The 17,608-nt window shown below is 40.8% G+C and overlaps 1 protein-coding gene across 1 annotated transcript; it reads right to left on the bottom strand.

Moving 5' to 3' along the window:
- On the bottom strand, nucleotides 1-15,149 carry LOC118425275 (TLC domain-containing protein 2-like). Its single transcript, XM_035834072.1, has 4 exons — nucleotides 14,858-15,149; nucleotides 13,828-13,910; nucleotides 13,544-13,626; nucleotides 1-2,190 (listed from the first exon to the last, which is right to left on the bottom strand). The coding sequence occupies exons 1-4, from the start codon at nucleotides 15,034-15,036 to the stop codon at nucleotides 1,810-1,812; spliced, it is 726 nt and encodes a 241-aa protein (XP_035689965.1). The 5' UTR covers nucleotides 15,037-15,149; the 3' UTR covers nucleotides 1-1,809.
- Nucleotides 15,150-17,608: the final 2,459 nt, after the last annotated feature.

Here is a 17,608-nt window from a genome sequence, read left to right as displayed (position 1 = left end):
CATATCTGTAATAAATCTATTTTCATATTATTCATTTTCATTGTAAACATCCTTCTGAATTGCAAAATGTAGAAATGTACAAAACATTATATTAGTATTGTCATCAAATAGATTATACGGTTCAAAGTAAATCAAGAACAGCCAATATAACAGATAAGAAATAAAAATGTTACATTGTGACTGATACAGATTGGTCTAAAATAAGCTAACTACAAATTACAATAATACAACAGTTCTTTGTTGTAAGGCCCCAATCAATTACATGTAGCTGCAGATGTTCATTGACCACAATGTCTCATCACACTTTTTGTAAATTATTTGGTAAAAGTCATAATTGCAACAGTTCACAGGACAGATCTACCTAAAATTTGGGAGCCATGCTATCTTAGCATTTAGTTGTTCCATAAGTAAAAGATCGGGAAAACTAGTATGCGGTCAATGTCACAACTTTCACATCAATTAAAACTTTTAAAGAAATATAGATTTTTGTCTCCTTTTCACATTTTCATACAATCAATCTCTTTAAATCAAACCCAAGCTGATAAAATTATACAGTAAGCATAGGGGCATGTCATAATCAGATCCCACTATATATATAATATATCTGCCTAATCTCTTTGTAAGATGTCAATGCAATAAAATAATGTCAAGCACCTGAGTAAAGGTCATGCCAACATATCCATTCAGCTCATTAATTAGTACATTAAGCAGGCCCAATGGAGTTCCTGACCTACTGATGACATGAAACTGCACATCTGTATTCCATCATCTCTGCTTATTATTTTCCACCAGTTTGCAGAGTTGAAAATGTCAGTGTTTTAATATCTAGAGACTGACCTGAGCTGAGAGCTTATACATGTATGTATTTAAATACGTGGCAACAAGCCTGTAGATTGCATAATATATACATGTACATGGCATATATCTATGATGAGATTCCTGAATTGTATGGAGCAAAAACTATTCCGGTACTGCCGTCCCTGGTAAAATAAATGAAGGAAAAATGAAATGAAATGCATTCTTAAAAGTGCACTTAGGTCATTCCATATGTACTCAATTCAAAGAAACTTTCAGGTAGCTTAGCACTAATGTTACATGTTTTTGCAAAATACAGTACCAGTGAGATTAATGATTTGGCAATCTCTTAAGGAATCCTGGATAACAAAATACATCCTGTATTTATGTTACAAAAATGTACTGCCAAAAGGTTGGAGGAAACCTGTGTTCACCATATTAATAATATACAAATAGCCTTGACTAGGCAAGTCATACCTGAAGTTCACTATATTCTAACTAGGCAATATTCTTTCAGGAATCATGAGAGATTTGGTCTATAATACTGACATAATTTTTTTAGCACAGCTTAGGGCATATATCATATACAGTGGTCAGGCATGTTCTACATTTAAAATATCAACTTTCACATTCATACTACTGTGTTCTGTCTGTCTGTTAGATATACAGACAGAACTACTGTCTGTATATCTAATAGTTGTTATCAATTGCCATACATTGTACCCTGTACGATTGTTGAGCAATAAATTCATTCATTCAATGTGTGTTCCAACTTGAAGGAAATTTTCTGTAGGTCAAGCTCACTGATATGATACGATATTTATTATAATGCTAAACAGCAACAGCTAAGTTTCCTGTAGAGTGTTTTTTCTGGCATCCACAAAACATACCAAACATTCAACCCTGATTGTCCTATTAGATCTATTTACCAACATTAAAGAAAAAAATACAATCCATCAAAATCAATGACAAGAAAAAGGACACATAACATCAAAAGCAAAGGACAGAAATGTCCTACTCGGAGAACCAGTCTTTGTGTTTTGGCTTCTTTTGCAAAAAGTCACTTTGTAGCAGGCGGAAAAACAGGAACACGTTGATGATGGTCATGATAGCGAGGCCAACGCTTCCCAGCGTGAACGGAATGAACGGAATCATGTCCCGATTGATGACTATCCATCTCGTCATCCACGCTAGCGTACAGATGCGGAACAAGATGTACATCCCGATGTTGATCATGCTGTTGGTGCGGTATATAACGTTGCGTTTGCTGACGCCGCCCATGTGTAAGAGTTGTCGGATGTGTAGGAAAGCACTGCTGAGTTCGATGGTTAGAGCCACCAGTGCAAACCCTGTGTACAGCTTGGTGACAACGGCACAGCCAAAGCACGCTATAACCTGAAGGAAAGAGAAAAACATTTGGGGAATGTTACTCTTAGCTTCGTTATCTACTTGTCAATCACTACTCTGCTTATCATGCCAAAGATACCAATTTCTGCCAAGCTGATGACAATCATGATGGCACATGTTTCTCAACACTTCAAGAGCATAAATCATAAATCCAGCATATGATGTGAAGTATCAACAGATTTTTCATCAAAGCAGATGTCTATCCATTACGAGGCCTTGTGACGATAGGCCTGATATTGCAGGAAATTGCTTTGGTTGTTCATTGTATAGGCCACAGGAGACTCTCTGCACAGGGTATATTTTAGTTAAATCTAAGACTAAAACATCATGTGTATTGTATCTAACATACATGTAGTTAATTTGTAAAAAGGAAATTTTTTAGTGAGGGAACTTTCCATACTCTAACAGTTCTCCATCATAAGATAAACATCACAAATAATTGCCTTCCCAACTCCCTCTCTTTCTCTTTAATACAAGACTTCTTCATCTTCTTTCGTACTGCCAAGCCTCTAATTCTAGAGATTAATGGCAGATTTAAAAGGCTTGAAAGGGATTTTCATGATTTTTTGATAGGTAGTAAAATATCCTGACTCAGCACCTGCTTCGATTGTTGCTAGTTGCTACCCAAATGCACTGAATTGTAAAGAATATGCAAATGAATGAAACTGGGTCACCACCAGCTGGAGAGGGCTACAGTTGTATGCCTGATACACCAATGGCAAACATTGGGATTGTTGTGATTTCAATGAATAACCAGCCCCCCTCCTGCTAAAAGGTCACAACCCCGTAGAGTGGAAGTATGGACAAAGGGCATTCTCCTGATGACCTAGTTTGGCTATACCACCAACCAAAATGTTACAGTAATTCAGTGCCACTGGTGTTAAACTATGAATACATTTCCTAGGAAAAAATTTGTACAATTACAGTATATAGTATAGATCTAATGACTACACACTAAAGATCTACATTGCTCATCATTTAGGGTTAATGACAAAGATTCAACATGGAAAAGATTCATAGATCAAAGCCAAATTGATAAAGAAAAAGGGTTGAATGAGGGTTCCTCCCATTTTGAAGGCCTCACATCTACTCCACTCATAGATCAAAGAAGAGATACCAACTTCCCAGTCCCTCCTGTTGCCAAAACATATTACCCAGGACAAGGATGGGCTGGCTGCCCTTTAAAGGGGTGTGGCCTTTGTTTTGGCATACATACAACATTTGGCTGGGGTCATGTGATTTGAAAGATATTTTAAGGCACAGAAACAGCCCTTCCTTCCTCTTAAGAAAGTCAGCAGTAATCCCAAAACTATCCCTATTTCAGAAATCCAAGTGTAGGTGTTCAACATATTCTTATAAAGGCCTTGATAATACCATTTCATTAAATTAACATGATGGTACCAAATCCCGCGTCACTTGGCCTCTGTTCGGTTTAAGTTATGGATGGTAAAGACGGGGCCTTAGGCCGGGGCCCGAACAGAAGCAAAGTGGTACGCGCGGATGCCACCTGCTCGCTAGATTTTTTTTTTTTTTTTCCCCGTGAAGCGCAGCGAGCTCAGATTCGCCACCAATCGCAGCTGGACCGCTCTTATTTAATACTAAACGCTGGTGGTAGTGGTAAACAATTCTTAAAGCGCAACTGGTAACCTCAGATTCTACTATGTATGCCAACTCGTAATCCGTAGATTTACTCCATCAGATGTTGCTAACGTAATTTCTCGCATCGCGAAATCGAATGCCGGGTTAGACGAATTACCTTGAAACCACGAAATGTCCGGTTGATGAGGGTTTTTTTTTTAAATTTAATGACATGTCTAAGTCATCATGGCCCTAACCCATTCATCGCACTATGGCTTACCTTTCCTACCCCTGCCCCGCGACACAGAGTGACGTGTGGGGGTAGGGTGTGGCTTAATCCTATCAGAGTGCCACGTGACTTGGGATAGTACCAAATCCCGCGTCACTTGGCCTCTGTTCGGTTTAAGTTATGGATGGTAAAGACGGGGTCCAACCCTCTTACCCTTTCATACGACCCTAAAACTCATTTCTTATATCCTTTCTTCCAATACTTACAATATCAATATTCTTCTTCCTCTGTCTTCCTACCCCTTTTCATCTCATCACTCCCTCGCCTCCCGCTGATCAACCGAAGAAATAAGCGTGCATGTGTAAACCTTTGCCAACCGGCACTTGGCTACCTGGGCTGTTTTTTTTTTCCATCTTACTCCCCAGCTTGTATGCTGAGCTGTACCCCCAAGGTCGTACAGCATGGATATCCCTGCCCAACAGGTGCTGTGTAGTGATTACCATATAATACCGCCATGTCTTCGTACTGTACCGCCCTGCAGATCTTGCAAAACTTGTTGACGTTGCAAATGGGAAAAAACTCCAACGTTTTTTATCGATTCTGAAATACCTTTGCCTGCAGGAATGGTTTTCTGTCGGTCTATCATAGGTCCTTAATACTCTGAAATCACTGATCGCAAATGGTATCAGCAACGGATCCCATATCCTCTTTACTAATTGGCACATCGCAGGCTGGCTCTTGATTTTCGGTCTATGAAGAAATTTCCCCTTCTTCACGGGATCTTGAGTTTTGATGAATTGGGCCCTGTCGGACAAACCTACCGACTGCGAGTGTAAGTTCACATAATCCCGGGATCCCTAACTACTTTTTCTAGGCTTCGTTCGGTTAAGGAAGTCTATACTATTTCATGCTATGCATGCCTTATGAGGAAAAGTGCAAGGTTGAGCCTCTCTGACCTAAACATACTCCGTATTGTCGGTAATTGTTATATACCTGTGGCTACATCCCCTCGAGCTTTTCATCGAGATTTTTTTTTTTTCTTGCAAACCACCCCTATTAACCGTTTTGTACGATTTATCTTTCCTGGGGTCATTCGTTTTGCCTTCCGTCCATCGGGATAAACATAAATATATCTTAAGCTTGTTCCACACTTAAGTGCCGCTTGTGCTTGACAAAGATTGCAGATGACAGCCGCCATATTCCGTGTTTTAATTTTCTGATGAAAAGTCACCATATAAGTCAAACAAAACACATCGCTACTAGAAATACTAGCGTCGCACTCGCTACCTGCCGCTGAGGTCGTCACGTTGCTTCCATGCCCAGCTTAGATACCGCGACTTTTTATTCACTCCTCAACCCACGGGCAATGGGACAAGGAAACTGAGCCCTCTGATATTGGACAATCCGCTGCGCTCGTGATCGTCAGTGCTGGATCGCACTACCATAATCCTTTGAGCTTACAAGTCGCTGGCCGGTCCGCTTCGGGTACCTTCGGCATTCCTCGGAACTTTCCGCCGGGCTGTTCCACACCTGCTCGGTGTGTTTAACTGAGTCCAATTTTTTGGCTGGAAACACAGATCTGCGAAACCTCGTCTTGTCGTTATTCTCCCCAAATGTGAATGTCACTAGCCGAGCAGATAAAACACTCAAGGTGGTAATCATAACTCGTACAAGTGCTAGTAACAAAGATCAAGTCAACCTTACTATAAAATGTATATGCGAAAGCCCACTAATTCACTTCTTGCAGATTGCTTGTGTTTTCTTTTATAAATTTGGGACGTTGAAAACTCCTCATTTTGGGATCATAAATTCGTGCAACTCCCCACCTATGGAATATCTGCTGCGTTATCATTAAACCGCGGTAGTGACTAGACACCCTTTTAACCCATGATCAGCATAGAAAACTTAGTTTCTACGTGTTGTCGGGCGTGTACGGGGGTTGATGTCTGAAATCATTACTGCTTTCGTTGGGTGTTTGGTCAACGTTGTACATGTGATATCAAAATTCCGCCATTACCTATTTATACAATCAATGATAAAACCTCCATGTTACAAATGTGGCCTTACAAGAGGGTGGTAAAATGCCTCGCGGGAGGTATTCATTCACACCATGTCGTATAACAGTTCTCTCGAAGGCAATTAATCTATATGCAAAACAAATGACCTTCTGATGTTAGGCCGACAAAAGATCTCTCAACGTTATAACACCGGCATTTTCCTTTGATAGCGATATGCGATGTGTCGAGCGATTGCATACCAAAGGAAGTTCTCACTGTAGCCGTCCAAGACCATGGTGACGAATTCTTTTAGCGGATGATTACAATAGAGAGATGCCAGCCAGTCTATACATATTCGGAATGCTGGATGTGATTTAGTTTTCTTCTGATATAACGGCAACTGGGAAATACAGACGGGATCCCGTTCTTGTATACGCGAACGTCTAACACGTCTGTTCTGTGTAGTACCCTCTGCTAATTACAGCAATGTTCTGATGAAAACGCCTCAGAGCTTTCCAAACTTGCCAGGCGACAGTTCGCTCGAGGTTCCCGTTTGTTTGTTGTTCTTGTTTCAGCTAGATTTCATGAAAGAAGTACACAGCTGGTTGAAAAGAGCAATTCCATGGTGCAAATCTCTATTATAAACCATTCTCGTCATATTTGGTCAGTGTTCTCCTTCTGGACAACTGTGAGAGTCGAGTAGAAACAAAACTCCTGGCTCCCGGGATTCGAATCCGGGCCGCCAGATTACAAAACAAGCGCAAACCGCTACGCCGAAAAGGTCAGGACCATCGGGCGTTTAGCGTGGAGCTGGTCAGACTGTCGAAGTTTGAACTCAACTGCTACACAAACAGGCTGCGGCGTTGTACAAATAAATCATTCTGGTTCTGATTCTCACGTTTGTCCCTTTCCGTGTTCAGGCAGTTATCATTGCCAATATTGCCTATTCGCCGTTGAGCTGAAATGGGTAGATGGCTTGTCGTTGAGAGTATGGACTATCGAAACAGACAGCTGTTATCTCAGTCCGCATATTTACTTCAATCATTGTTCCCGTCATACCTTGTGCCTAGGTCTGTTTCTGACAAATCAATGATTCCAAGTGCAGAGGAGTGGGAGAGACATTTCTATCAGAGCTTGACCATGTGAATTCATAGTATGATACCTAGATCAGATACGCCCCCAGACGATGGGGAACCTTAGTTACCGTACCCTCTTTTTTTTCTATCCTCATGTGTTTGTCATTCGGTCCGACTCCACAGCAAACATTGCCTAGCTCTAACATTCAACGATGAAGCATAAAAACCTACTTGAAGTCTGTATTAGTTCTTACTTAAATAGCAACACATACAACGCTTTTTCGCATTGTATCACGGGCGTTTGTAGCTAGCGTCTTCTCTTAACATTGTACAGTGTAGTCTTCAAATGACGTGTCCTGTATCAGTTGCTTTATAGCTAGTTGTCTACAGTGTACACAAACATGCGTCACATTTTGACCCGTTATGAAATATCTTTCATGTCCGAGGGGATGTCTGCCCGGCCAAGATACTGACCGTGGGTCGTGTACTGACTCCAAGGGTCGGCCAACTCCCCTAGCCTATTAACTTGGCGAATTTCTACAGTTTGTCCAGCCAAGGCTTATAATTCCGTAAGAAAAAACTATGCCGGCATAGGTACTGCTGAAAACTCTTTAAGTCATACATTTCATCCAGCCTGGATACAGGCATGCCTTCTGTATCTGAATCTGTATCCATATGTCGGCGTAACACACCAGCTTCACAGGCACACGGCTCGGCAGCAGCTGGTTACTAGTATACCACACTGAACGACCGGTCTCATCTAACCTTTGCACATCTATTTTCAAGTGTTCTTTAAAACTATCCAGAGAAGATGCGCCCCTACTGTATGTGCTTGGCGATAACAAATTCAACTCTATGGTATAAAAATATGGCAGCGCTTCTCGGGCATTCTTCTTTTTTTTTTCCTCGGACCGCCTTCTCTCAACTTTACGACAACTGGATTATTATAATGTCCCAGACACCGACAGTAGATAGCTACTAGCTCATGACATACAGCAGGTACTGGGTTTAACGCTTGAATGTGACTCGTCACCCACATGGCTTCCCATTCATCTGCTGATTGATCAATGAGATATGTTTTGTGTATAAAGTGTATCCGAGTAAAGTGATGTTGGTGTCAAGAAAATTCTTGGCGTTACTTGCCACAGTTTTTCAGTGCCAGCTGACGCACATTCTTCATAGTTTTACAACATCACATGCAATGAAAGCAGACGCAAAAACAAAATAGTGCAATTTGGTGAAATTTCACCACATTCGAAGGCGTGCCTCTATTGTCTCTCACCGGACGTTTGTATCATCAAGAAACCTCCTTCGTATAATGTATCTGTCTCGTGACATGATCTGGTACTTCCCACTTGTGGCTATGCCTTGCTTGCTCGTTCTCAACTTCCTGTGATGATTGTGAGCGCTCTTTTGTTACTGTTAGTCATGAAAATGACGTCTAAAATAATATATACAACCACACCTGGAGGCATGATGAGATCTTCACATCACGGAGACTGACTAGTGTTACCTTCGTGTTTCTGACATATTATAACAAGTGTGCATTTTGGAAAACTCACCTCACTCTGACCGTACTCAGTAGTCGGCACGAATCAGCGAGAGGCGAGGGAGGTCAAATAGGGGTAGGAAGACGTCAAATTAACTTGAACCAAATTGGTTTCAAGGGTTTGTTCCAATGTGTGCGTAACTTCAAGTTTAATGTCGGTCATAGTTGGTCAGTCCTTCTTGACCAACTTCCTTGTTTTCTGTCTCTGTGTCAAATTTCCAGTTATCTGAGCTACAGCTACAACTGCAGCTTCGGCTTTTTGTCCATCTCACTTGCGATCTTTCTATCAACATTCGTCTGTACTTCCAGCTTGCGGGAACCCGATTCGCCCGGCCCAAGCTCACGTGCAATTTCTCACAAAAATAATATTCTCTGCACTTCCAGCTTGCGGGAATCCATTCACCCGGTCCAAGCTCATGTGCAATTTTCCACAAAAATAAAAATGTTCTCTGCATTTCCCGCTTGCGGGAATCCATTCACCCGGTCCAAGCTCATGTGCAACTTTCCACAAAAATAAAAATATTCTCTTCATTTCCAGCTTGCGGGAACCCAAAATCGCCCGGCCCAAGCTCATGTGCAATTTCTCACAAAATAACAATATTCTCTGAATTTCCAGCTTGCGGGAATCCGTTCACCCGGCCCAAGCTCATGTGCAATTTTCCACAAAAATAAAAAATGTTCTCTGCCTTTTCAGCTTGCGGGAACCCAAATTGCCCGGCCCAAGCTCATGTGCTATTTAATGTGTCTCCGATCGTTTTGCACAATCCTTAGACAATCTGTCAATCTGAAGTTTGACAGTCTCATCCAATTATGTCCGTCGCATTCTTGCTAGGAAGAAACACCCCGCCAAAATCTGTGACCTCAATTACCTAACCAAGTTTCACCGTTTACGTGTGAGCACTTTGTGAATACTCTCCAAGCAGAAGTGGTTTAGAGACTTAGAGAGTACCCTTTATTCTATCGTTGTCAACTGCACCACCATCCACTGTACTTCGAGTTCTCTCTGACAGAACTTAAGTATAAATCTGCAAAAATTGCGGCCAATCTGAAACTTGGTTGTTATCCTGCCTGCCCCAGATGGGACAGCAGCCTGGCTCCGGGTGGAGCTATGCATAAATTACAATGGCAAAAAACAACCCGGCGTGGTATCAAATTCTTGCATAATTTCGTAAGTACTAGAAAACGGCTTGCATTGGTACATGAGGCAGGGAAAACAAAAACATGAACAAAACGGAATATAATGTTGACTATGACTCGACATAATCGTTTGAAATTTACCACAAACTGGGAAAAAATTTTTTTACTGCAACTTTGACAAACATTTCCAATTTTTTCCGCTTTGCCAAGAGTTTTATCAAATTTCTTATAGAGTCTAGACATTTACTTTGAGTTTTTTTTTACCTTGGATTACCGGTACTCAACTGACGCACGAGAAATTTTCATGTTGCCGGCTCCACCATCTTGGTTATTTACGCATATGTTGCAAACCTCTCGTGGGTACTTTTACTCTCTTTGTATAACTATAACATGAAAAACGACTGTTTACGAATTTCAAAAAAGTTAGGATCTAACGTTACTTATGTTGGGAGATTTACGAGCGATTTGGACCAACTGGAAGTGTAATCACTCGGAAATAAGATATCGCTGTGGCTATTGACACATTTCTGGAAGACAACGGAAAACTATTGCTACAAGCTGTCTGAAAATGCTTTCCAAGTAATAAAATATACACTCAAGTAGTCCCTTAGGATTCAAAACGAGAAAGATGTAATATCTCTTCAAAATTTGTGCAAGAAGCATGATGGGGACATGTCCTGACGGGGAAAGTGAATGACGGGGAACTGTCCAGAAAATTTGTGCAAGAAGCATGATGGGGACATGTCCTGACGGGGAAAGTGAATGACGGGGAACTGTCCAGAAACTGACTGAAGTGTCACTGATCTAAAGTTATGATAAGTTCGATGTCCTGTCAACAACTGGGAAACGATACAGTACCTCGCAAAAGAGACAAACGGTAAAATCTTCCAGGCAAAAGGACCTAGCTTCTTGAATGTCCTACTGGCGAGACGTATGGGGCGCGGCGGCCGGGCCGGGTCTTCTGCAGCTGGGGCGGACAGAAATCCCATTCTGATTCTGACCTGGAGAACCGTGGGTTTCGGGACGGATAATCCTCCTCAGGTTTGGCTGGTGATCTTCTCAGATTTGTCCGGTGATCCTCTCGTAGTAGAAGCGCGTTCCTCGGAGTTATCCTAGAGTTTTTCTTCTCAACCCGGTTTTCTGAGGTGGCATCCGCGCGTAAATGGCCGGAGCAATTACGGCGTGGCTGTCCGATACGGCGCGCGACACAGAGTGACGTGTGGGGGTAGGGTGTGGCTTAATCCTATCAGAGTGCCACGTGACTTGGGATAGTGGTCTCAGGTATCCTATGGAATTTTGCAAGTTAACGTTTCAAGAAAAACTGTTTAGCAAAAAAAAGAAATAGGTTTGACACACCCACCCATTTGAAGAGATTAAAGAAGAGATAATAAGAGATAAAACTGACTCACATCTTGACTGTCAAAATACATTAGTCTGACAAGACTGGGCTGCCTGCCTTTAATTTACATGGAATGCATGCTCACTGGAATGTAGTTGACAAAAGCTGCTCAGTCTTACAATCCACAGGGATTATTATCTGCCTAAGGGTGGGATTGCATTATATTATCTGATTTTAGTACACTTCTCAACTTGTATGGTGAACCTTTCAACTCGTAGCATGACTAAAAATTCACAAAAAGCTTTATCTTTTTCTTATGTTGTAAAGAATTCCCCATCTTCTTGAAATTTCAGAAATGTGATGTCCACTCATAAAATCCCCCAGGTACCCTAAAGCAGCTGTATTACGGTACCTACACTTTAGGTGTATTCCTGACTGACGTGTTCTTTTGGTTGGGGTTAAAAATAACACCTCAACAATGAGGAAAACTTCTTAACACAATTACAGTTAGAAGTAAAACAAGCATCAATGGAAGAAAAACTGCCAACAACATGCCAATCACATGACACAGAGACCTTATTAGGTGTCTAACCCACAGCTAAGCTATGACCCAGGAGTCCTCAATCCTGTCACTTGGCAAGCAGCCAATCAGACACACCCTCTATTTCCACTGGAGCCAGTGTTTCTGGCAACTTATCAACAACTTTTACATGTGCACACTCACTTTTGCACACATTTGAGTCATGGTCTCTCCCATTTCATTACATGCTTTCCTTCTCCAATACCTAAAAGTAAATTTAGCTTTCCTACATCAACAGTAAAAAAAAACATTTAAGAGGGGAAGTATAAAACAAGTGAGTTTAAGACTATTAATAATCTCTTGTTCCATGCCAATATCATTACTGTCCAAGCATAGCTTCAGCTCCAGTTGTTTTGGACTTTAGGCCTTTGGATTTTTTATTTGGATTTCTCTTTTGTACTATTTTCTTTTTGTCTACGGGTCTGCCTAAACACCACAAACGACTACAAACAACCACAAACGACCACAGACCGTTATGTCTGCCAGCCAACTGGAAAGTACAGAATCATCCTACTTTCAGCAAATCATATTGTATATTTTTGCTTGTAGATACTGCAAGACAAAAGTTTGGCATCAAATTATGTTTGTTACACAAGGAGTAAAACAACCTTCAACTCTGACCTCAATGTCAAGGAAAACATGTTTGTGTTGTTAAAGGGTGAGTCACTACTTGCATTGGTTGGTTGAGGAGTAATGTTACACAGTCTTCTTTGTTTTCCAACAACTGAGTAGTATATTAGCAACTGTACTTTCCATCATAATGGGATTATTGAGCACTTACACAGAAAGCCACCAATGTGCCCATATCAACTTGTGACCTTATCAACGTCTTGTCATTGACAACTATCTGGCTATAGTCATGACTTGTTACTTTACAAGCCAATGTTGATCAACTCAATGTTAACACACCGGTCCAGTAACCAGACGTCAATATAGGCCCTTTTGCCAGTTAGGTTGGCGTCAGCCTGAAAACATCAGTACAGATTACACAAGTCTCCTAAGGAACAGGTGCAGTGGTTTGTAAACCAATTAACACATTTGTCCACTGAATCGGATCAACAGGTAACAAAGCTGCAACAGACTTGCACTTTTTAAAAGAAAAGGAATGGTTTCTTGTCTCATGGTCCCACAAAAGTTGGCATTACCTAGATGCTATCAGTAGAAGTTGAATACTCAGCAACATATAAAGTTGAACATACTTAGGATAGGTGATTTCATGGTAGGTCCTAAATTGTGGGCAACACCCATACTTTCAACAAGATGCTTACTGTGAAAAAATCAAACAACCCATGTTTCAACATCTGTGTACCCTACCTCATTCAACTTTCCCTCAAGCAATTTTGTATGACTTCTATACTGATAACCCAAAGCCTAGTTCAAATTTCAAGTTCACCTATATTAATTTATCAAGAAGAAATAGTGCCTAGTTAAAGTTAATGATAAATTTATTGACAACACACTCAGATGACACATTGTGCCAGAATTTTGGGGGTTGTGGATTTAAGGTTTTTGTATTAAACTACATGTACCAGTTTTTCCTTATGTCAGACTTTGACTCAGCATCACATGTTTCACACAGGACACATTAACCATTCTAATGCATGCTGAAGTCACTTCCTGTGCTGTCTTTCAGATAAAAATGACTTGCACAACATCATCGTAAAATATGCAACTTACTAAAATGATCTCCCTCACATTCTAATTTCTAATTTCAAAAATACCAATTTTGGACTATTTTTCATTGTCCATTTCCTGTTCAACTTTTAGAAGTACTGCAAGGAATCAAAAGGAAAACATTTTGCAATGACTAAATTAGCTTGCAACACAAATTTCAGTAGTTGTGTATCTGTACTTACTGTAATGTGATGAAGAACAAGCTCCCAGTGAGACTTTGCCTTCTTGCTCACAAACAAATCTAGAACATCATACATGAAATAACCTGGAAAAAATAACACAAAATGACTTCATACCACTTTATTACAATAGTTGTAGTTTTCCTATAGTATGTTATGTGAAGTGAAAATCGACAAGGGTTTGAAATTATATACCAATGATGTTAATGTTAGGTCATTTCAAACAAAAGAGTAAATCAAATATCAATGTAATAATAATGTAATGTATCTTGGCCAAAACAACTTACCAGTAGACATTGACACCAGTAGATGAGAGGGCATGGTAACTGGTGTGATCAGATCTTTGGTCATTTCTGGTGCCTGGTAAAAACTGGGGAGAAAAATGGAGAGCAGTCTTAGAAAACTACTAAACCATTCACTTTAAAAAGCAATTTGGAGAGTGCACAATGCAAACCAAGAAATTAATTTGTCCTCATATAAACAGTGCTTTTAATCAATGGATGACAACTATCACCCTGGTGCTGTTTTTATCAATGGGAGGCATCTTCATAATCAGAGTGCCTTTCTTCCTTGATACAGAATGAAATGCCTTGAATGCTTTTATTTACTCGGGGATACTTGAGTCTTTGATACGCGAAACCAACGTGTTGTTTTTCTAGTTTTTAATCTGTGGACCCATGTATTTTTCTAAGCTGTTTCATTAAACCAATGGGATGTACTTCTTACAAAACGTTAGTTCTAGTTTTTTAAAGAAAATGAAAATAGGCACGAAATTTCCTTTCAATTTACGTTATTACTGTAAATCTTTGGTTTGTGTGTTGTTTATCAGAATCAGCCCAATATAACTGGACCAAGGACCTCATTATAGGGACACCAATGTTTACATACCGGACCCGTCTGCCACGCCTACTAGATACTATCGTTATCTTTTGTGTAGGTCTAACGTCCTTGATATGAGTAACGTAAAGATTATTCCAAACAATTAAAGCATATTCATGTTTCTGAATATGGCTAACGTTAAAAGTATAGCATATGTTATAGGGTCTGGAAGGGGGAACTATATAAAACGAATTTACGAAGCACCGGAGGCACAAGTACTGGACAATACCCCCAGAAGACCACCGGGTGTGGTAGGGCGCCAAGGCGGTAAACGTAAAGCTCAAAACAACGGGACAGACACAAGACCATACGGTCTTCCCTTCCAACAGCCGCCTGACGATCATATTTCCTTGCTTAAATACGATTTCAAGGCTGGTGAGAATCTGTAAAGAGATTCTCCTGACAGGCATTCTACGCGTAGGCGTTTTGTTTACTTACCAGAGCAGAGCGCCAAGGCCCGTCAGCGAGCTGTGGACGAGCGAGACGAAAGTGTTGGTCCACTTCCACGGGTTGCGCACACTTTTCGGCATGGGAAACCTCAGGACCGTTCTGCTGATCACGCCGAATACTACCATGGACATAACGGCCACGGAAGGCCCCACCACACCAGTTTCCATGCTTGCGTTCCAACGAAGAAAAGGGCCCGTCTTGAAGAAACACTACTCCAATGCCTTACTCCGCGCCCAAAGCAGATTTGATTCTGATCACATGGTCAGAGATTGGTTGAGTAACAGGGCAAAGTTCACCCGTGTTATGTAAAATAGCCTAGACCGCAGGCTTTTTTGAGGGGCACTAGTGTCCAAGTCGTCGGTTATGTAAAAGGTCAGGGTAGTTATCATAACCATTGTGCTAGATAATTTAACGCGTAGTCTTAAAATCAGTCTACGCAAAGGACATTTCGTGTTTGAGGGATTGGTTGCACAACGGGACAAGGTGTATGTAACGTTATATAACGTTACCCTCCTTTATATAGTTTATAGCAAAGACTGTTCCCGAGAAGGATATTCACATCGGCAAGAAGGTTTTGTTAACGTGCAAGTAAGAGCAAGGAGGTTTAAATGAACTTGAATATATGACAATTTTGTTGAAGGAATATACCGCTATAGTTGTGAAACACTTAACGTTATGTAACAGGTGTTTTGTTACGTAAGATATGTCTTTAGTCTCGGTTGCAGTCTCCGGGAAGGTAACATGGTTAACCGGTTGAGGATATCATGTAGCCTTAATTGTCGTGGACGCAAACCGACTGTTTACACCGTGGCTTGGCCTGCGTAGATAGTGCAGGCTCTCTACGGGGCAGATGAAGCTCTCTGCCGCCGAGGTAATCGTTTGCACCCCGGGTAGGATTTTCACGCGGTAGGAGCTTTCACGGGCCGTTGCGCATGGATCAGCAGGAAACCAATAAATCCTCGGAATCGAACTTGTAATGAACTTTTCAACGAACTGCTGGTGACATAATCTATCATATGTTCGAGTCCCTATATTCCGAAGTCCCTGCTTTCCAACACACGGCCATATAGTACACCTTGGCCCTAGTAGTAAGAGTTGCGGCCAGCCGCCGCCTATTGGTCCATAGAGGAAATTAAACTTTACTCTTAAATCTTATACCTTGTTCTAATACTTTCCATCAAAGATATTTTGAACTCTATTAATCTAAACCAGAGTCCGTCCGACGTTCAAGCAAGCACGCCCTCCTCGGAGAGAGTCTGCTGGGGAGGCTATCTCGGATGGCCTTGAAAGTTGTGTATGAAAGAGAGGGCGCCCCGGGGCAAGGCCAGTCATTTGGTGATCACGTTACATTTACAACACGTGGCATAAGGTCTCGCTCAGATCACATTTGATATACTAGTATGGTATAAAGATTATACATAAAAGGTATTTTAGATAAAGATTATCACTTACAAGATCCGAGCGATATTAAAATCGGACGTGCAAGCTTTCTTGCCTGAAATCCTACCGACAATCTCTGGCGGCGCAGTTATAAATCCCATATCGATAACGTTATATAATCAACATTCGGGAGACAATAATAAATTCTTTCTCTACATGCAGGTGCACCAAATCTAAATCTATTTCTTACAAAACTTTTTATAATGAAAATGTATATATGTGGATTTATACGTAAAATGTACATTGAAAAAAAAAACGTTTCACAGACAGAGCGCGGCTCTGATCGCGCCAGGTGGTCTGTGATCATTTTGTGTACACTTTGCCCAAGAAATGAACTTGCAAAGCTTGTACAGCACGGTAAAGGGGCACCTTCTTGAACGTGTTTATGGTGGTGCATTTAGCACTTGTCGCACAATTGCAATGGGTCGATATTTTTAAGGATGGACTTGGCACTAACGTAACGTAAATAACGTTATAGTGTTTTGTCAAGTTATCCATGTCACTTGTTGACATCGATAACTTAGATGAAAGCCATCACTCAAGAATTTATGGCAGTCCAACCATATTCCTAAAAAAATGATTGTGATTTCTTGCCGCACAGACGTGCCCGGACGTGAGGTATCAAGTCATTACCGACGGTGTCCTTAGCACGATATGCATATTTAGATCTTGTACTGGTTTTGGACAAAAGGTAACTTTTTTGTTCTCCTTTTGCAAACTTTAAAGGCCCTTAAAGTTTACGTCACCTGGAGTAATCCAAGATATAACGTTGATATTCGTGTATACAAAATAATCCTGTTATGCGCGGCGTTTTTCATCCATACATGATAGATTTTGACACCTCGACTTGGAAACCAGTATGTTTCCAGCCGGTCACCTGCCCAAAACGGCCACTTTTGCCGGGTACAGATCGTTTTCAAATGATTTTTCAAATTTAATAGTTTGGCCTACTTGACCACACTTAAAAATAACCCTAATGCTAGAAGCTGGGGTTCAGTTTAAACTGTCAAATTAACTCTCATAACTCATGAACAAAGCACGATATTTGAAAACGGTTTTATGATTACAGCTACTACCAAGAGACCTTTTCAAACGATTCTAAGTTAAGCCTACTAAGAAATAACTCTAGAAGCTAGGGTTTGGTTTTAACTTTAAACTCTCATAACTCATGAACAATGTACGATACATGTATTTGAAAACGTTTTTCAGATTTATGAACCTCATGGGAGACATCCCATCTGTTTATAATTGGTGCTTTTATTACATTTAGTAAAGGAACTTACAAACAACATAAACAAA

This window comes from Branchiostoma floridae, chromosome 11 (genome assembly GCF_000003815.2).
Source record: "Branchiostoma floridae strain S238N-H82 chromosome 11, Bfl_VNyyK, whole genome shotgun sequence".
NCBI classification, from domain to species: Eukaryota; Metazoa; Chordata; class Leptocardii; order Amphioxiformes; family Branchiostomatidae; genus Branchiostoma; species Branchiostoma floridae.
This window is presented reverse-complemented; position numbering and strand designations above follow the sequence as displayed.